We start from the raw sequence: 20,284 nt of genomic DNA, 5'->3' as shown, positions 1-20,284 counted from the left end.
GTCCCCTGGGCAGCCGGCAGGACAGACAGACAGCTGCCCCCCGGTCTGTTTTGGCCGCTGAGGCGCAGAGAGGCACGCGGTGACCTTAAGCGCCCGTTGGGAAGGAGCCCTGTGTCCCGGGCAGGATGTCCTCGGCGTCACCTCCGGCCCCGGGACCGTGAGCAGGCGGCACCGGGGCTGGACACAGCTGCTGGTCCCCCCCCCCAGGGGCACTGTCACGCTGCTGCGGGGCCAAGCGAAGCCCTGCGGGAGCACAGCCTCCTCCCTGGGGCTGTGCAGGGCTTCAACGACCCGACACCAAGCTCTAGGACGAATGCCAGGCTCAGCAAAAGCCCAGCCTAGGCATGAAGCCTAAATGCAGCTCCCAGGCCGGGCAGGGAGGGGTTGAGCTCCCAGGTGGGGCTGGTCGAGGTGATGAGCCCTCGCTGGTCCCTCCCCCGCCCCCAGCCCTACACTGGGTGTCCCCAGCCCTGTCCCCTCCTCTGCCCCACAGCCCTAATGCATTCGTGTCTCCAGGACTGTGCCCCATGTCCCCAGCCTGGTGTTCTGTATCCTTAACCTTGCGTCCCATGTCCCCAGGACTGTGTCCCCTCTTGTCCAGCCCTGTCCTATACCCTAGCCCACGTCCCATGTCGCTGAGACTGTGTCCCCAGCCTTGTATCTAGTATCCCCAACCCCATGTCCTAGACTGCGTTCTATGTCTCCAGTATTGTCCTGTATTCCCAACTCCGTGTCCCGTGTCCCCATGTCCCCAGCCCTGTGACCCGCGTTGCCACGGCCCACCTCCCGTATCCCTGCGCTCCTCCATCCCCCCGCGGCCCGGTCCGTCCCCGCCGCTCCGCCGCGCCCCCGCCCCGTCCCTCCCCGGCCGCGCCGCCCCGCCCCGGCCCCCCCGCCGCCGCCGGGACCAGCCCCCAGCGCCGCCCGCCCGGACGCGGCTGCCGCCGGCGGGACGAGGAGCCTGGCCGGTCGCACCATGAGCAGCGTCCCCGCCGACAGGGAGGGCGGCCCCGCCGACACCAGCCTGCCCGAGGAGGAGGTACCGGGGGGACACACACACCGGGGATTTGAGGCGGAGGGGATTCGGCTTCCCGCTCCCCAGCCGCGGTTCCGGAGAGCTGCGCTCCGCGGGTGCCCACGCACATCCGCGGGATGGGGGGTCCGCGCCACGGGGCTCCCCCCGGCTCCCGGTACCCAGGGCTGCTGCGGGGGGGAACAGGGACGAGCGGCGGGAGCGCATCCCCGCTCGCCGGGACGCTCCCATTCTCCGCCCGCATCCTCCTGGGGCTCGCCGCAAGCGCCCCTCCGCCTCGCCGGAGGGAACCTGCGGGCGGGGGAGCCCCAGGCGAGACACGGAAAGCCCCGGGGGCGTGGGGGACAAACCAGGCACCCCTCGGTCCCGCTGCCGCTGCCTGGTGCTGCCGGTGCCCGTGGGTACTGTGCATTCAGCGGCCGCGCATCTCTTTCCCACGGGTCTCACCCCAAAAATGTCCGAAACGCTCCCATCCCACGGGAGACCAACCCCACAACCCGCCACAGTGAGAGCTGGTTTTCTTCATTCCAGCCGCAAAGTTCCTGGTTTTGCCCATGACCTTGAGATGGGAATTTGGACTTTGTGAGGGTGAGAGCGGGGAGATTCCAATCTGAGATCGCCTCCTCCTCCTTACCCTCCGCCCGGCTGGGCTGCTCAAGCAGCTCCCTGCTGGGCTCCCTGCTTGGTGGCCAGCGCTGGGATCAATCACCTCAGCTCCACCGCCCGCTGCCGCCTGCCTTCATTTGCTTATTGCAGAGGTGGCTCTGGCTTCAAACTTCCCAAAGTTTCCTAAAAAACGGGGAGTTTTTTCCCCTGGGGGCCTTGCGGGGTGTGTGGGAGATGATGCTAGGGCTCTGTTGGGCATGGCAGAGGGTGACACCCACGGAGGCCTGTTGCCTTTTCCAAAAGCATGGAACCGTGCGCCGTGCCGGCAAAGGGCAGCCCTCGCTCCGCTCCCGGGCGGATCCGGAGGGCCCGGGGCTGGCTGCTGCACTGCTGATCCTTGGGGACCCCCTGACCCGGTGATGCCGGACATGGGGAACACGCGGAGGGGACGGCTGGGAGGTGCCAGGGACACACGAGGTGGGCGCTGCCCTCTCCTGCCTGCCAGCTGCGCTGCTCCGGTGCCAGGCAGGTATTTTCCCTGCAGGACTTGTTCCAGCCCAGGCTGGAGGAGCCGGTGCTATTTGCTCAAGCACAGGGAAAGGGTTGCCCAGCTACTGTGCCTCACCTCCCCCCTCCCAGCGCTTGCCTTCCAGCCTCCTGTTCCCTCAGAAGAGAAGGAGAGGCAGCCCCCATCCCGGCGAGGTCACTCAGGGTGCTGCCAGGTGGGAAAAGCCCCCACTTCATGCCTGCTCCTCTCCCCTGCTCCTGGCAGCCGGGTGGCTTCCCCGTCGCTCTCGCCTGTACCACCCCCCCCGTGCAGCGGAGCTGTGGGCCAGGGGCTTCCCCACGGAGGAGCCGGAACAATTTGGGAAGGCGGTCACGTCACTTTGGCCGGGCGAGAACGGCATGTGAAAGGCTCGGCGAGGCCTTATTTGGTAGCGGAGTGGCTGCGGAGAGCCCGGCTCGTGGCCCTCGTCCCCATCCCATGCCAGATCCCTCATCCCGGGGGAGCCGTGCCATGGGGAGGGGACCCCAGGGATGCTTCCTAGGGGGAATGTGCCCAGCGAGTAGATAAAATCTGCCCCTGTAGCCCCTGTGTTGCATCCCCCCGTGCTCCTGTGCTTCCTTTCCTCCTTGAAGCGCGGGGTGCGGAGGGTTTGGGAGCAAGCTCCAGGCGGGACAGGGACGAGTGTGACCCGCGCCTGATCCCGCCGCTCCTCCGCTCTGTTGCAATCCCCCATCTGCTCCCTTGGCTGCTCACTGCCTTTTCCTCTGCCGCTTCCTCGTTCCAGCCCCGGCAGCTCTGGACTCGCTTTTCCCCAAGGGCTGTTCCTCTGCTCCCGTCCTTCACCGGACGTTAGAGAACCGTGATTTTCCAGCAAAGCGGCTCCGGGTGGCGAGGTCGGAGATCTGTGCCGGTCCTCCCGCATCCCCCGGGCGGAGGAGCCGGCATCCCTCGGCCTCAGCCTTGTTTATGTCGGGGAGTTTTGCGGGCTCAAGGCATGCGTACACACAGGCCGGCAGTCTAAACCCAGCCGAGGAAGACGCTCCATTAGCCAGGAGACTATTTACGCCGGGACTAATCCCGGCGGGGCGGGAATGCACCCCGCCGCCGCGGGGGAGGCGGCACCCCGCTTTGCCGGGAATGGGAGGGGAAGCCCGGCTGGCCCGGCTGCACGGCTCGATGGCAGCCCCGTGCCGTCGCCCTCCCGCTGCTGCCGGATCCGGTGCCTCCCCGGCGGCGGGCAGTCAAGCGGATCATCGGCTGGTAGAGAATTAAAGCGAGCCCCGCTGGAAGGGGCGCACGCACGGACGGCCGAGGGATGGGAGCAGGGCTGAAGGAGGCGATTAAATGCCTCGTGGATGAATCACCCGGACGCCTCCCGCCTCCCCACGGCCTGTTAACGTTTACCGGGGCTGGTTTGGGCAGGGCAGGGCAGGGCACGACAGGGGACCGGGACCGTGCTGGCAGGGCACCCTGGATCCCTCTGGGCACCGCCGTGTGATGGGGGTCCAAGGCAAGTAACTGCTCCCCGGTGCCTTCTTACCTGCAGGAGATGAACCTGGCTTGTGGTTTCATGTGAGGAAGAGGAGGAGGAGGGCTGCTGGTGCTCCATCATGGACATCTCCATGCTGGGGTCATCCTTGATCCAGGCTCTGGAGACCTCAGTCACTGCCTGGCCCAGATCTTTGACTCATGTCCTCAGCCATGACCATCTCAGCAAATCTCCACAGATCCTTTCCAGCATCCCTTAAACTGGCCCAAGACAAGATGCAGGATTTCAGGGACAACAGACTGGGAGGGTGGGACGCAAAGGTGAGAGGGACAGGCCAGAAGGGGGATGGAGATGACTTCCAAGGAAGAGGAGAGTAGCACAGATGAAGAGCAGACTTCCTGCAGGGAAAACAAAAAGCCAGGACGGGACATATCAGGAGTGAGGCAACACAGGTAGGATCCAGCAGCCCTGGCAAATTTGGGAGCTGTGGGGTGCAGCACTAGGAGCAGAGGAGGACTGTGGAAAGGGACTTGGAGCAGTCCCATTGCTACCATCCCCATGGAAGGAAGTCAAAGTGGTCACCTTTGAGCTCCTCCTGAAGCAAACATTGGCTGGCACTTCTGACTTTTAAAAAATCTTTGGTTTCACCCCTAATTTCAGGAAGAAGGAGAGATGGAGAAACGCTCCACCAAAGAGAAACTGAAAGATGTTCATACAGCAGAACTGAAACAGCTCAGGCTGTTCAAAACACCAGTGGGGTTTAGGCTGGGGGAATCCCATGCTCCAGCACCCTTTAATCCTTGCAGGAGAGCTGTCAGTCTGGCCCTGTCCCATGACATCCTTGGGAGCAGATGCCGTGCCTGATCCACCTCTCTGAAGGAGTAATTCTTCCCTGTGGAAGAACAGACACATGCCTGCTGCCTGGCAATTTCTCTGATAAGGTTTTTTTTTTCTTTCCAGGGAAGGATTTTGCCCTAGGAGTGTTTCTGGTAGAGGATGGGGACTGAATCCCTGGGATCTCTCAGCACAAAAAAACCTGGAGCAGCTCCCTGTGGGCCAAAGCTCCCTTCCATTTAAGGGCAGGAGTAATATTTCTGTCTAGAATCTTTCCTTTGGCAAAAGGGTATCTGTGCAGCCTGCTGGGATTATCCCCAAGGATGCTCCCTTGCTCTGCCACTCCCACCTGCTCGTTACCCAGCACAAGGATGCTGTTCATGTCAGACCTGCTCCAACACCCCTGGGGCTGGGTGCATTTGCAGGGTGCACATTGGGAGCACCCAGAGCTCATATCCATCCCCTGCCCTGGGCCCCAAAAACCCTTTTGGGGCTGGAATCCAGCTGGGGGATCCTTTGGAGCCCTTCTCCCTCTTGCTGCTGTATAATTTTACAGATTCAAACTTGGCCGACCCACGTTTGAACTTGCAAAGAAAACAAAGTCATTAGAGAAGAGAAGCCCTTCCTCTGTGGGGCTCAGTTTTGGAGGGCTCCTTGGGATCTTTCATCTCTCTCTCTCTCCCAAGTGGCTTTGGGGACAAATGGTCTGGCAGACTCGGGCATGCACGGTTTGGATTTCAGGGATGCAAACTGGCAGCAGGTTTCCCCACTGCCCCCAGTCCTTCCCACTGGTCCCTAGTGATTCCTGAAGCTCCGAGGAAGGAAGCCAGGGATGACTCCAGGGATGGGGGAGACTGGGGACACCGTGCAGGGATGCTCAGGATGTGAACCCACCTGGGAGGGTGGATGTGTCTGGAGAGCCAATTCCCTGGGATTCCCTGGACAGCAGCCGTGCTCAGAAGGACCTGTCTGAAAGCCAGTATTTTTTAGCCTAGGAAAGGAAAAGGGTGCTTTCTTTAGGTTGAATTTCATGGACACAAGGAGAGATCCTCCAGGTGAATCCCTCCCTAGCCCCTGCCAGGAGAAATTGGGGCAATGTCTCCACTGACACACTGAACACACTGGGATGCTCCATCCCTCTCTGGTCCCAGCAGACAGGCAGAAGGCTGGCAGGGTCCCCTGAGGAGCTCTGGGGGATGGTCCCAATAGAGGGGACAGGCTACCAGGCTGTGCCTGCCTGTAGCCCTGGCTCAGCAAGGGGTGAGGACACCCCTTCTCTGCTGATCTCATCCAGCCTGGATGCTGGTACCCGCAGGGATGATGATGATGATGATGATGGTGATGATAATGCTGGCACCCAGGATGGGTATCACCAGGGCTGTTGACACAAAGGCTATGTGCAAACAGCTGAGTACCTTTTGTTATTTAATAGATATAGGTCAGCCAGAGGTTTTGTTCCACAAAGCAGGAATGTTTGCTGCTCCCAGGCTGGGAGATGGGGGAGATAGCTTATCTGCAAGAGAAAGAAGAAATGTCAGCAAAAGAATAGGTCTGGGCTGGCTGTTTCTGGCTGTTTCCCATGTCTCTTTCCCAGGGAATGGGGCAGGCAGGGTGCCTGGCCAAAAAAATTAAATAAAATTCACGGAGGTTTTCCCTTTCTACAGCTCAAAGGGTTAGGATGAGATTTTGGGGATGAGGATAGGAACAGCAGGTTCAGTTCCCCACACTGCTCTCACAGTTACAAGCTGGCTGTAAAGCAAAACCATCCCAGCAGAGGGTTTGCCCATCCTGGAGGAGCCCCACATCCTCCCTCGGGGTGGTGGGAGCAGAATTTCTGCCAAACATCCCAGCTTTGAGCATGCTGCACCACGATATACATTAAAACCACCCAAAAAGGGTTAAAACCCCTTAGAGAAGGTGACTTTTACAAACCAGGGACAAACTGTTTAAATCCAGCCCCCTCTAAACCAGGGCCTTTCCTCCAGGAGGAAGAGCTGGTGTTTGCTTGTCCCAGTCCTTAATGAGCTGCTGCAATTAAACTGAGACAATAGGCATTGTCTGTGGAGTCCAGGATCTGCTGGGGATGATGGGAGAAATCCTGTTTGCCAGACCGGGGTGGGAAGGTGCTGGGATTCTGCGAGCTTTTTATCCTGGAGGGGACTGCTGGGGTAAGGACAGGTCCCCGTTACCTTTCCATGGTGCCTTAGCAGCTTCCTCCAGGGCCACATGAAGGATGGGACCACCCTCCCAAAAACTGAGCACCACTCAAGCGTGATGCAAAACCAGCACACTGGCTTAAGGCTTTTGTTTGCCCAGGAGGCTCCCCTTGGGCTGGCATTGTCCCTCTGGCTACAGGGAGCAGGGTGTATCCCCAAGTTAGGAACAAGAGAGTGTCCTCAGGAACCTCCTTTCTTCTTTTCCAGGTGAGGACACTCTTTGTCAGCGGGTTGCCTCTGGATATCAAGCCTCGGGAACTTTACCTGCTCTTCAGACCCTTTAAGGTATCACAGTGGGGAGGGAAAAGGGGGCTGAAAGCATGGGGTTGGCCTCTGCCCCAGCCCCATGGTCCCAAACCACTTTCTGGGATCTCAGAACCCAATGAAGTCTAATTCAGTCAGTTTATTCAGTTACTATTATTTAAGTGTGGGGATCTTCACCAAAAACCCTTTTTAATGCTTTCCTTGCAGGGGTACGAAGGGTCTCTCATCAAACTCACTTCCAAGCAGGTAAGAGCTGCTCCAAATGGTGCAACCATCCCACCATTCCCTGGGGTGAGGGGCTCCCCTCTGTGCTCCCCAGGAACCTGACAGATGACTCCTGTCCTTTCTCCACAGCCCGTGGGCTTTGTCAGCTTCGACAGCCGCTCCGAGGCGGAGGCAGCGAAGAACGCGCTGAACGTGAGTGTGCCTGGCTCAGCCACTCCATTGCTCCATCTTCCCCTTGTTTCCCTGTCCCCAGAGACTCTCTGAATTGCTCCATACCTAGCATGTGCACCTCCCATGCCAGCCAGCCCCATGGCATCCCCATCCTTCCAGACAATCTTGTTTCTCAGCTGCCTCCTCCCTCCTGGTGGGCTGCATCCCTCTCACCTTTCTCAGGGCCATCCAGGAGAGCTTGAACACTCAGGACTTGAGCCTTAGATGCAAGTGAGAAAGAGCATTCCCTGTTTATTCAGCAGGAAAAATCTCAGCTAAGTCTGCAAAAGAAAAAAAACAAATTTCACTTTCTTTTAGCAACTTGTGAAGTTACCTGAAAATAGTCACAGGCAGAACTGTATGGAGCTGGTTCTCCAATTCCTCCCCAGCTCTCCCTTGTTTTTTTCCTTCTCTTCATTTTCAACGTAAAACATTTTTTTTTCTTTGGCTTCACTAATCCCTCTGGATAAGAGCTCGGCCTTGCGGGATGCCGACTGCCAAATATGGTGCCGATGCTAAAGATGCCGGAGGAATGTGAGCCGCCTCGGGGCTTGGCAAATTAGCTCATTTCAGGGCTGCAAGTTGAAAAAGCCCATAAATAACGGGGAGTTATTTTTGCTGCGGGGCCGGCACGCGGCGGTGCTCGCCCACCCGCCGCGCCTCCTTCCCTCCCTCCTGCAGGGCATCCGCTTCGACCCCGAGATCCCCCAGACGCTGCGGCTGGAGTTTGCCAAGGCCAACACCAAGATGGCCAAGAACAAGCTGGTGGGCACCCCAAATCCCAGCACCCCTCTCCCCACCGCCGTACCTCAGTTCATCGCCCGGGAGCCCTGTGAGTACCCCCTGCGCTGCCAGCAGGGCTCGGGCTGGCAGGCGCCAGGGGCTGGAAGGAGCGGGGACACCGTGACCGGGTGGCCAAAGGGAATACCAGGGCCCATTGGAAGCATTGGTACCTGCTTGCTGCATGGTGGCATGTGCTGGGGGTTCCCAAAGGAGAGGACCTGGCACAGGCGACAGCCAGCAGGATGAGGTCTCAGGAGAGAGCTGGGCGATGCTCTGCTGTGAGCACTCCGTGCCCATTTCCGCTTCTGGAAGAGCTTCTCTCTTGCAGACACCGGCTCCTCACTCTGCTGTTGCACACAGGCATGAGCTGCACACTCTCCTCTGCCGAATCCCTGGGATTATTAAACCTCTTGGAGACAAGGAGCCCAGCCCTGGCTCCCTGAGCAATGCCCCCAGCCCCGTAGCATTGCTCACCCCATGTTATCCCAGCGGGAGAATGCTGTGCTGGCTTTGTGAGCTGGCTCTCAGTGGTGGCATCTCACCCTTTTCCAGGGCCAGCTCTGCTCCTGCATCAAGGGGAGAAGGAAGGATGCGGTGAGGGTCACAGCCCTTTAGTCACCATTAACTCTCCCTCTTCTTCTCTTGCAGATGAGCTCACAGTGCCTGCACTTTACCCCAGTAGCCCTGAAGTGTGGGGGCCGTACCCTCTGTACCCAGCGGAATTAGCACCTGCTCTACCTCCTCCTGCTTTCACCTACCCCGCTTCGCTGCACGCCCAGGTAATTCCGACCCATCCGCCTCCACCGCTCACCCTCCCTCCTGCCCGCCCCGGCCCCCCTTCCCCTCGGTGCTCTGTGCACCACTAACTCTGCCCGGCTCACAGGCACTCACTCCCCGCTCCCTGAGGTTTAGGGAAGGCTCCCAAACGGAGCTGAACGCTGGCAGGGGTCCTGTCTTTCCCCAGACTCTTCTCTCAGCCTTCCTACTTTCGCTGGTACCTGTGGTGGGGCAGGTGGTGAGGGAGGAGGGAGGGCTGGGGATGCTCCCAGGGTCTGGAACATGCCCATGGCTCCTGGCACCGAACCATCCGGCTGCCAGCGTGAGATGGGGGCTCCAGAACCCCTGGCTGCCCCTGCAGCATGGCTGGGATGCGATGTGCTGCTCACGGGGTGTGAGGGCAAGCTGCTCTCACGGGGAGGAGAGGGAAGCAAAGCGCAAATGGAGGGTCCATCTTTTATTGACGAGGTGCTGCCTCGTCACAAGCGCTTTCTGCCGCTGCTGCTGGCCCCCGATGGCAGCATGGGCTGTTAAAAATTAACCATCCGCCTGGGAGAGGAGCAGGGGAAAGAGGGGGAGAGGTGGAAATGGCAGAGCAAGAGGATTTCTTTGCAGTGCCAGCCTTGCAGCATCATGGGGATGCTGGGAAAGGACCCCTGCCACAAGGGGGGAAAGGGCAGCTACCTCCTCAACACCCATGCTGGGCAGTACCCCGGCTTTTGCTCCTTGCTGCCGGCTCCAGCTCAGTGATGAACAGGAGGTAACAAGCACGTGGAAATAGATTTGCCAGATAAACTGCATCCAAAAGGCTTCTGGCCTTGGCCCGCCAGGATTGAGCCAGGTTATCCAGAGCCACCATCACTGAGAGCTGGAGCAGCCAGGGGCTGGTTTGAGCAGAAGGGTGAGGAAGAGTGCTCAGTGTGCAAACCATGTGCAGCCTTTGGATGAAACTCCAGCTTTTTGGGCCCTGCTGTTCATAGGAAGAGTGTTGGTAAATATTATTGCAGCTACGTACTTGCCTTGTCAAATAACTGCTAACAGGCAGCACCTGCCCTGCTCCGGGAAGCACACAGCCAAGGAAACAGAGGCGTACGGAAGCTCTGAGGGTCCCTTGGGAAAACCCAGGCTGAGATCTGATGTTAGACAGAAGCAATATTACCTGATGTGAAATATCAGCCTGCTGGGGAGGGTGCTGGTGGCACCTTCCCATCCTCCTGTGCAGCTGCTGGGGTTGTGGGTTTGCTGAGTGGGGGCTGGAGACTGGTGCCACCATCCAAACTGGAGCTGTTTCGCTGGATCCTGCAGACAGCAGCGGGACCAGGAACTGCAGGATGGATGGTGGGGCTGGCTTGGAGTTATCTGGCAGAGCACTCAGTGCCTGCGTGCCAAATTTTGGCATCTGATGTTTTCTGCTCTGTTTCAAGCGGGCTTTGTAGGAGCTGAGAAGGATGAGCTCACTCCTGCTCCATGGGACCATGGTGCTGCTGTCTCAGCTCCATCCTGCTGGAAGCAGCCATGCCAGGAGCTGTGCTCAGCCTCAGTATTACTGTTGGAATTGGAGCTGGGATGGCTGTACTGCTGTTCCAACGTCTCTCTGCCCTGTGCCTGGGAAAAGCCAGGCAAAGGGATCCCAGCCACAGCCTGATGTTGCCAGGGTGGGCAGGCACCCCCTCTCTCTCACCTTGTGTCCCCGTTGCCTTGGCAGATGCGCTGGCTCCCTCCCTCCGAGGCTGGTTCTCAGGGCTGGAAGTCCCGTCAGTTCTGCTGAATGCCGGGTGAGTGCCGCTGTCCCACCCTTCTGTGCCACCTGGGGACCACCTCCACCTCTGCCCTGAGCTTCCCCCACTGTGACTCCCGGGTTCTCCAGCAGCTCGGGGTGTGTGGCCACTTCTCAGCAGACACCCCAAGTCCAACTGCCCTCCCTGTCCCCAGAAGGGGCTGTCTGTGCCACCATTCGCTTTCCCACATGTCCTGGGGCAGGAGGGAAAGGCACCATGCCAGAGGGGAGTGTTGTGACAGAAAAGGCAGCCCTGACACCATCACCTCATTAAACCTTAAGGAAAACTACCCAGCCCCACCACCCCGGGCTGCCAAAACAAGAAGCACAGCCTTACCGAGCACCCGGCTGCCCGGCAGGAGGGAGGGATGGATCCCATTCCATCTGGGACCTCTTCAGATGGAAAAAGCCTTGCAAGATACGCCCTGCAAACAACTTCAGCCTTTGTGGATAAAAAAACAAAGGGGACTCACATGGAAGAGGGAGAAGAGCCTTGGTGGACACTGAGCACTGCTTGCCCTGCAATTCCAGCCTGTCTGGACCATCCTAGCCAGGAACAATCCCTGCTGGGAAGTCTCCTGCCTCCACACCCACCTGTGGAGAAATGCCAGTGGATCCAAAGCTCTGGCATCAGCTGCCCGTGCTTGCATGTGACTGCTCTGCCCATCTGCCTGGCATCTGCAGCCCTGTGCTGCAGCCACGAGGTCACTCAGCCGGGAGGGCACGAGGCCCAGCCCTGGCTGCAGCCGGCCCCAGACTTGGATCCATAAAGAATTCACCGGCTATTTTAGGCCCAGCAGATAAAAATAGGGAGTAGCGAGGCTTTGGGAACCAATGGTTCTTCCAAAATATGCAACATGCCAATGTTTCCAGATAAAATGTGAGCAGAGACGCTTTTGGGAAGGGGAGATGAGCAGATCCCTTGGTCCACCAGCCCACGAGCCACAGTGGGTGGCGAGGATGGATGCTCAGGGACCTCCTGTTTCCCTTCCAGGCTCCTCCAGCTGGGAAGGGCACAGAGGGTTTGGCTGAGGGCCTGACTCTCCTGCCTACATCTGTCTGGATTAGCTGCCTGGAGCCCATCACGGCGGGGCTAATCCCACAATCAGTTAGGTTGGAAAAGACATCTGAGACCACCGAGTGCCACCTTTGGCCCAACTAAGCTGCAAGCTGTTCCCTCAGGATGTGCCAACTCTGGTCCCTGTGAAATCACCCCTGCCCACAGCACACTGACCTCAGTCCCCAGTGCCAGCGTCCCTCACTCTCTGCTGTGTCCTCCCACAGGTCTCAGGTGTGTGATGGTGGCCTACAGTCAGTCTTGTGGGTATTAATGGAGTCTTCCAAGGTGGCTACTGGGTTGATGTGCTCTCCACAGGACCTCAGTGTGCTGGTAAGGATGCCACCCCGCGGGCTCAGCTGCTTTGGGAAGTGGGGTAGAGGAGTGAGGAAGTCGACACAATATCCCTGAGGAATAGGTCCTGAGGTTGGCAGGGACCTGGGGCTGCTCCAGCTCCTGCCCTGCAAAACCATGGCTCTGCCATTCCCCTCGATTGCTGTTATCTGGGGTGAGAGTTTCCACAGCCAAGGAATGCCTCTCGGCTTTGAATTACCCCGCTAATCTCATCTCCCTCCTTGCTTCCTGCCTTGGATCAACAGAGACTGAATTCCTCTTTACTGCAAAACTCACACTTAACTCCCAGCTTCCCCCTTCCAGCCCCGGGGACTGCAGCCAGCAGGAGGAACAAAGTGGGATCAGTGGGGCTCTTTGTGCCAGGGATGCTATGGTCTCTCCCTGCAGGCAGATCCCACCTTGCCCTTTCCCTGCTAAACAACTGTCCTGATAAAGAATTTCCAAAACAAGCCTCCCTCTCTCCCCCCTACCTTGCTTCCTTCCTTCCACGAAGGAAGAGAGATTAACCACAGCCCTTTTTCCTCCATCACAGCTGCTCTTTTTTTTTTTTTTAACACCTCTCTTTGTTGTTTCAGGCTTGAAAAAAAACCTCACACAAGTTTGGATTCCTCCAAGACTTTCCCACAGCCTCTATCACACATCTGCTCTCCTAGAAGAAAAAAGAAAAACATACCTAGTAATAATATTTTCCTCTTTTACACTGTATATTTGTAAGGAAGAGTGAGTTACTCCCGAAAGCATGGTTTGACAGGCATTGTTGTAGTGTTTGAAAAGGCTTTTCAAATGGAACCATAGGAAAGCAGACTACAAAAAAAAAAAAAAAAAGAAAAAAGAAAAAAAAAGAAAAAAACAAAGTAAAAGGAAAAAAACCAAAACAAGAGCAAGTATTTTTGTACCAAAGCTCCTCAAGAGGACAATCTTACACCGGGTTGGACCACAGGTTTTGTGCTTGACTTTGGAGGTGTGTAAAGAAGAGTCTTATTATGCCCTGGCCCCAGCAGCTGCATGTGGAAGGCACGACGTTCACAAGCGTGAGGATGTCGACACACACCATGCAGGTTTGTAGGAACTGTGCTCCCCTGGCACAGGAACTGTGCTCTGGCTGTGTTGGCAAGGTGTCTGCAGACACTACAGTATTACTGTTCTCTTCCCAGTTGCACCAAAAAACCAGCAGGCAGGACGAACAGGAAGTTCCTTCCCGTGTTTTTTTTACCTTGGGGCTGTGTTCATAGCTGCTGTGCAAAGCTTCCGTGGGGTACAACAGCTCGGATCAGGGATGGGCGGGCAGCCCACACATGTAGCAAGGTGACAATTTGCCTCCTCCTCCTCCTCCTCCTCCTCTTCCTGCCATGACTGCTCCAAGCTGTTACGGGCAACGTAAACTGCTGTATGAAAAAACATACCAACAAATCCTGGGTTTGCCAGCTTCCTTCAGGTTGGACATGAGTCCTGAGGGGCTCCCCGTTACGCTGAAGCGCTGCCCTGTGGTTTGGGCGCTGTTGTTATGCTGGTCCAGCTGCTCCCTGTGTGGCATTCCCATGTCTCCATGTGCAAAGACGAGAAGGGAAGCTGCCAACATCCTTTACAGAGATGGAGTACCAGCAGAGAGACTGCTTGACATACTAGTTCTTCTCCTCGCTCCAGGAGGAATTCGGAAAAAGAAGAGAGCAAACTGACCCAAAAGCTCTATCAGTTTCGGTTTCTTGCAAAGGGAGGTGCAGATCTTCTCCTTCCATTGCCTTTCCCCCATCTCCACTCCAGCTGCAGGGAACACTGAGCTCAGCTGCTGCCCAGGCCTCATCACAGCCGGTTTTTCCCAGCTGTTCATGGCCTCGTTAAACATCATCACCTTTTCCTTCCTCTTGTCCTGTGGGTGGGCCACAATACAATGGCTGAGATTCTGGCCGTCAGGGTGGGACGGGGGGATGAAAAAAGGGGGTTTTTCACCATCAGAAACTGTCCCGTTGGGGTCTTCTGTAAAAAATGGGTCTGATAAAAGTGATGTGAGAAGAAATGAACTCCAAGACAAACCTCAGAGCGGCTCCAAAAAGAACGATAGCAGCGTTCCCAAGCGACGGACTAACTCTTTTAGCAAACTATTTCCTGTACTTTGTCTCGCGGAGAGGAGAGAAGCTTCCACATTGTCTACTCTGCTTTTGGAAATATGTTTAAAGGTACTTTTCTATTGTAATTTTTTAAAAATAAAACCGGTGATTATTATAAGTTACGCGCAGAGCGTCGCCGTGTGCTGTGTATCCGGCTGGGAACGGGGAGAAGGATCCCAGCACACCCCTCAGGGCCTTGGCAAACATCAACCTCTTTCCTCCCTCGGGAGCAGCTGAAAGCATTCTGAGGCTCCTGGGTGATTTTTCAGGGCAGATGCCATCGTCCTGTTTGGCTCTCCTGGATCTCTAGGAAAGCTCCAAAATCCAGGCTGGAAGGATCAGCAGGCTTTAAAGAAATGACTCCAAGTTTACAAAGATGTTATCAGTTAGTTTTTAAACCTACTAATCTTGGCAGGGAGCACGGGAGCTGGGATGCAATTTTCCATGAGCTCAGCCTCGGCTGAGGCAAACGTAACCTAGAGACCAAGGGCCAGATTAGCTCTGTATTTTTTTTAACACGCTGGGAATTTTGAAAATCTCCAGTTTGTAAGCCCAACCTAGAAATTCCTCCTCCTTTCTTTTCTCTGCTCCCACCCTGACCAATGTGTCCAGCATCCCCAGGAGCTTCAGCCAACAGGCCAGGCTTCAAAAACAAAGTGCCAGGAGCAAGCTCCAGCTTAGCAAAGCTGGAAAACAGGGTGTAAAGGATTAAAAAAGCTCCAAGCTCCAGGGTGGAAGGAAGAGGCATGGCAGTTATTTGAAACCCCTGGCTGGCAGGGATGAGTTAAACCCTTAATGTTGGATGTTAATCCCGCTGTGGCCAACACTAGTCACAGCTTTCACAGCTTTCCTTCCGAGCTGCATCAGCGGAGAGGTTTGTTGGCAGGCACGGGGGAGGAAGGGAAGGGAGCCACACCACTGCTCAGCCCAAGAGCTGCTCCGAGCAGCAGCAACAGGCCAAAACTTCTGTCCCAGGCACCACTTTGAGAGACACACAGATGTTTTTGGGAGCGGGTTCAGCAGCAAACATCCTGCAGCTAAGAGAGCCGTGAAATGTGCACACATCCTGGACTTTGCCTGGGCATTGCATCTGCTCCCAGATCTGCCCTGCGAAAGGAAGTGGGGCCTTGCCCAAAATATTTAACCTCTTGAACCTTTTTTTTTTTTTTTTTCCCAATTTCCCCCAAAAGCCAGCCTGTTTTTGTCTCTGTGCTGATGAGCATTGCCCTCATCAGCAAGGGGCGGGAGCAGCACGGCTGCTGCTTGCCTGGTGTCCCCTTTGCCCGTGGTGACCTTTCCCCCTGCGGCCGGCCGGGGGAACATTCCTTCCCTGTGACCACTGGGGCACTTACAGGAAGGCCCAAGCTGCTGGCTGACACTGGAGAATTGCAAAACGGGATCAGGGACTCCCAGGCCAGAGCTGCCATCCGATACCAGGGATAAGTCCTGGGGGATACGAACAGGCAGAGCTGGAAAAACCAAAGTGAGATTTTGCACTCTCATTGTTTCCGTTTTCCCAAGTCTGTTTGTTCCCATCCCCCTAGCATAAGGCTAAGCTCAGGGAGGGGGGGATGCAGGCAGCTCCTTCCTGTGCATCTCTGCACAGGGGCTGGCTGACCAGCAGCAGGCTGGAAGCAGCTGCAAAGGCAGGGAACAGCTTGGCAGGGCCTACGAGAGGAAACTGATTCCCCACATCAGATGGACGCAAGTGAACACCAGAGAAATGGGAACAGTGTGGGAGAAGGAGAGCCATATTTCTCAGTGGATTTGAGGTGGAGGGTCAGGCAGCAGCAGAAGGGACAGGGGTCCTGCCACAGGAATGGAGATGCACCAACCAGGCCAGGGAGAGCAAAGGGCAGACAGAGCTGGCGCCGAGGCCGGCAGCACCCGCAGCCCGGATGGGGCAGGGAGGAGGAGCAAGCCCAGCGCCGCTCCTGGGAGAGGGGGAGAAGGAATAACAAGGCTGGGAGAGGAGAGATGGGGAGCACCAGGCAGCTTTAAAGGCTGAGACACAGGCTGAGGGAAGCCAGTGGCTAAGAGCAAAGATATGGGTGGCTTTGTGAGGATAGCTGGGGCCCAGAACAGCACTCAGCGCGGATTTGTTCCCCGACTCCTAAAGGGGAAAGTGAGAGGTGTCACCCTGCAAGGGTCACTGCACTGCCTGAGAGCTGCCAGGCAAGGCTCTGTTCTCCCTGCCAGCACAAAAAGGAGGACATTCCAACCCAGGGGCAGGAGCTGGATGCTGCAGATGTCATGTGCCCCGAGAACCAGGCTCCAGCCAACATCTGAACACAGCTACCTGCTTCACTCAAGGTACAAACCAAGATGACAGTGGGGCTTAAAAAAGCAAAGCTGAGAAGTACCATTAGCAGGTCCTTGAAATGCTGTCTCTAAAACACAGGGAAGTCAACCATTAGCAGAGTCTGGACTTCATCTCTGCAGTCTCCATAATTAATAACCAGCTCAAGAGGGAATAGAGAACACAACCAAACTGATGGAGGCAGGAAGAAATCGCACGAGTACTTCAGGCCTTGGATGCAAGCCCAGAAGTGCAGGTATATAGTCAAAAAATTAACTTAATGGCAGGACAGCCTCCTGCCTTAACCATCCTTTTTCCCTGCTGTGCTTGTACTCTGCACAATGTCCAACCCACGAGGCCGGAGCTGTTCGACACGTGAATCCCAGCCACAGAAGCACTGATGGGTTTTCAGAGTCATGGCTGTTTTTCCTGGGCTGTTGAGTAACACAGAGGCCACTGCAAGCCAAAGCAGCAGAAAGCAAGCCTGGGGAAACAAAAACTGCTCTTACAGCATGCCAGGAAGCAGCAAAGGAACCAGGGCTCAGACCCACAGGTGGGTAGAAGGGGCTGCAGGAGGTCTCTGATCCAACCTCCCTCTCACAACAGGACTGTTGCCACCAAGAGACCTGGGCAGCCTGGTCTTGTCTGGGCAATGCTTGAACCCTCCATGGATGGAGACATCTCCCCACCAGCTGTTTTCCTCCTAAAATCCAAGCCAAACTTCCCACATTCCCCTATTATGTCATCTGCCATAGCTGCCAAAAGCATTTGACCACATCATCCTCCTTACTGCCCTTCACATTGCTGTACCTTGTGACCAGATACACCCCCAGCCACCTGCTCAACACACTCAGCAGTCCCAGCTCCCCGCGACTCCTCCCAGGCCCTCTGCTCCCAGCCTGGGAGCTCCAGCCAGCATCCCTGGGGATGGAGGGGTGACTGAAGAGAGGGGGAGCTCTGAACTGGACACAATGCCCAGTTGGGAGCTCCCTGCTGCTGAGCAGAGAGCCAACTGCTTCCCTAGCTCTGCTGGCCCTTGCTGGAGCGGCGAAGGCTGCGGTCACCTCATTTGGGAAGGGAACAGCTACAGCTATGCAATGCCAGGGAGCCCTGCTGTGTCCAGGCAAGCCCTCTCTTCTGGGGAGATGCCAATCTTCCTGATCTGCATGGCAGGGATGTGTCCAGAGAGCCTGAGAAGGGCTGACACAGTCAGAACACACCCACAGAGTCAAAGGACAGACCTGCGGAACAGTGCCAGGGCAGACCCTCCCTCCCCTAGGAGGAGATCAAATCCCAGAGCACCTCCTCTGCCATATCCCTGACTTTGCCAGCAGAAGGAAGCCATCACCAGCAGGCTGAGATCCAAGCTCTCCTCTCCCTGATGGCTGCCAGTGGTTAGCCTTGCCATTTTAAACCAGCCAACACTGAGCACTGGCTCTCCCGGCCATCCTTCCCCCAGAAACAGGAGCTGCCAGAGGCCCAGAGGCAGCAACACACAAAGGAATTTGGGCCGGGTACATTAGCAACGACCTGAAAGTGAGCAACAAAGCTGGAAATAATGAGATGTCAGCACCATGCTGCTTCTGCTAATCTGCAAAGGCAGCCCCTCCCCTCAGCAGGTAGGGGAGCTCGGCTCTCCCTGGTGGCCCGGCACCGCCCGCCCGTGCTCATCGGAAGTGACAGCCCTCACTGGCTGCAGCCACGTGCAGGGCCTCCCTACCCTTCCCAGGGCTCCCTGGCCTGGCTCTCCTCCGCTCCCTAAAAGCCTGGAGTGATCAGGATGAATTATAGATGAGCTCTCGTACACATCGCCTCATGTCAGTTTTCTCATTCAACCATACACCACCCTGCTGCTTTCCATCCCCTTCTAGAATGATCTTCATAATGGAGGAGGAGGAGGTGGAATAAGTCTGCAGTCAGAGCAACTTTTAGGAAAGAAGTTAGTTAGTAGAGATCCATGTGACACACCTAGAAAAAAACTAGATGTTTTCTAGTTCCACCATTTGATTTTTAAGAGGTCTTGGGGAAAAAAAAGGAGCACTGGGAGCATCTTTGGGAAACAAAATCCAACTCCTGAAGTGTACACAAAAGAGAGGAGCTCATGCTTCTCTTCTTTTTGACAGGCTTAGAAAATCGGGTCTGTTCACCCTGGAGAAGAGGAGATTGTATGGAGACTTCAAAGCCCCTTCCAATATCTGGAGGGTCACAGAAGGAAGGAAGCCAGAGAGGGCCCTTCATCAGGGACTGTAGTGACAGGACAAGGGGGAATGGGTACAAAAGGAAAGAGGGGAAATTTAACTCAGATATAGGGAAGAAAGACTTCCCTCTGAGGGTGCTGTGGTCCTGGCACAGATTACCCAGTGCTGTGGTTGCCCCATTCCTGGAAGTGTCAAGGCTGGGTTGGAGTGGGTTTGGAGCAACCTGGTCTAGTGGAAGGTGTCCCTGCCCATGGCAGGGGTTGGAATGGGATGAATGGGATGGGGTTTAAGGTCTCTTCCAACCCAAACCAGTTTGGGACTCTACAATTCTGTCATTACTGTCTGAACTTGTTTGCTTCACTACTGCTTGTCTACAGTCCATGACACCACTAACAGGCCAACATGAGCTGCCCTTCAGCTGTTTTTCAGATTTTACCCTAACAAGCTGCAAAACTTATTTATGCCCTTTCTGCTACTATTGCAGAGGAGAAGGCAACACCAGTGAGGCAAAGCATCTAATTCAGTCTTTCCAACTGGACACCACCTGGACCCTTTTGTTCCTTTGAACACTGGAGCCTGACAAGGCCAGTGCAACACACAGGGCTCACAGTCATTTTCCCTTTCCTGCCTTCCTGTTTTTTTGACCTAACATATTTTTAATCTTTCAAAGTAGCTGGAGGCATTTTCTTTAGACTCAGACTCTATTATCCTAATCACTTGAGCAGAGAAACAAAGCAGGTAGCCTACCTTGCAGCCAGCTTTGGTTTGCAGAGAAAGGGCAGTGTTATGTAAGATAACTGGGAAGTTACTCCATGAGACTCCCCAAAAACAGGAAAACAACTCAGAACTCTGCTGCTGTCCAAACACCACCACCAAAAAAATCACTGCTCAAAAATGCAGCAGATGGAAGGGAACCTTTTTTACCTTGAGTGAAGATGACAGAAGAGAGGTTAACAGTTTTGCAAGTGTGCTGCAGGTACTCAAAGCAGAGTTGTAATGCAAAACTAAAAAGCGCCAAGAGGAATTGTTTGGGCTGACCTGGAAGATATAGGAAAGAAAAAGAGTTTCAAAATCATCTGGAGCAGCACACTTTTATATATACATATATATTTAAAAAGCATGAAATATATATATATATATTAAAATACTAGAAGAAACCTCCTAACAGCATTTGGCAGCTCCTTAAACAGGGCTGACATGTGCAAGGCTGCAAGCACTGCCTGTTTCTCAGAAGAGCAGCCTTTCAAACCAGAAGGATAAACGCTGCACTTACAGAAGCACATTTCCCCAAGCTGACAGAACTTGCTCAGTGCCACAGCAACAAAGGCTCATTCTTCATCTGCTCACGTGGCCGCATCCGACGGCCTCTGCTCCGACCCTGGCTGCACCGAGCAAGACAGCAGCCTGAGCTCAAGCAGCAGTGATGTGCCCTCAGTGGGGAGCTGCAGGCACCTCTTTTATCTCTGATCCTAACCCTGGAAGAACACAGGAACAGCCCCTCTCCTGCAGCGCCGTGCAAACAGGATCAGCATTGACCGGCTCTGTTTCG

General features: G+C 55.8%; 1 protein-coding gene across 1 annotated transcript; it reads left to right on the top strand.

Annotated features, from left to right (window-relative positions):
* Positions 1–899: 899 nt before the first annotated feature.
* On the top strand, positions 900–14,360 carry RBPMS (RNA binding protein, mRNA processing factor). The gene is made up of 9 exons (XM_059843598.1): positions 900–1,039; positions 6,894–6,971; positions 7,158–7,196; positions 7,305–7,367; positions 8,067–8,217; positions 8,817–8,947; positions 10,651–10,720; positions 12,007–12,112; positions 12,709–14,360. Exons 1-7 carry the CDS (start codon positions 977–979, stop codon positions 10,711–10,713), a joined length of 588 nt encoding a protein of 195 aa, XP_059699581.1. The 5' UTR covers positions 900–976; the 3' UTR covers positions 10,714–10,720; positions 12,007–12,112; positions 12,709–14,360.
* The last annotated feature ends 5,924 nt before the right edge of the window (positions 14,361–20,284 follow it).

This window comes from Haemorhous mexicanus, chromosome 4 (assembly GCF_027477595.1).
Source record: "Haemorhous mexicanus isolate bHaeMex1 chromosome 4, bHaeMex1.pri, whole genome shotgun sequence".
Taxonomy (NCBI): domain Eukaryota; kingdom Metazoa; phylum Chordata; class Aves; order Passeriformes; family Fringillidae; genus Haemorhous; species Haemorhous mexicanus.
The sequence above is the reverse complement of the archived record's forward strand: the minus strand, read 5'-3'. Positions and strand labels throughout refer to the sequence as shown.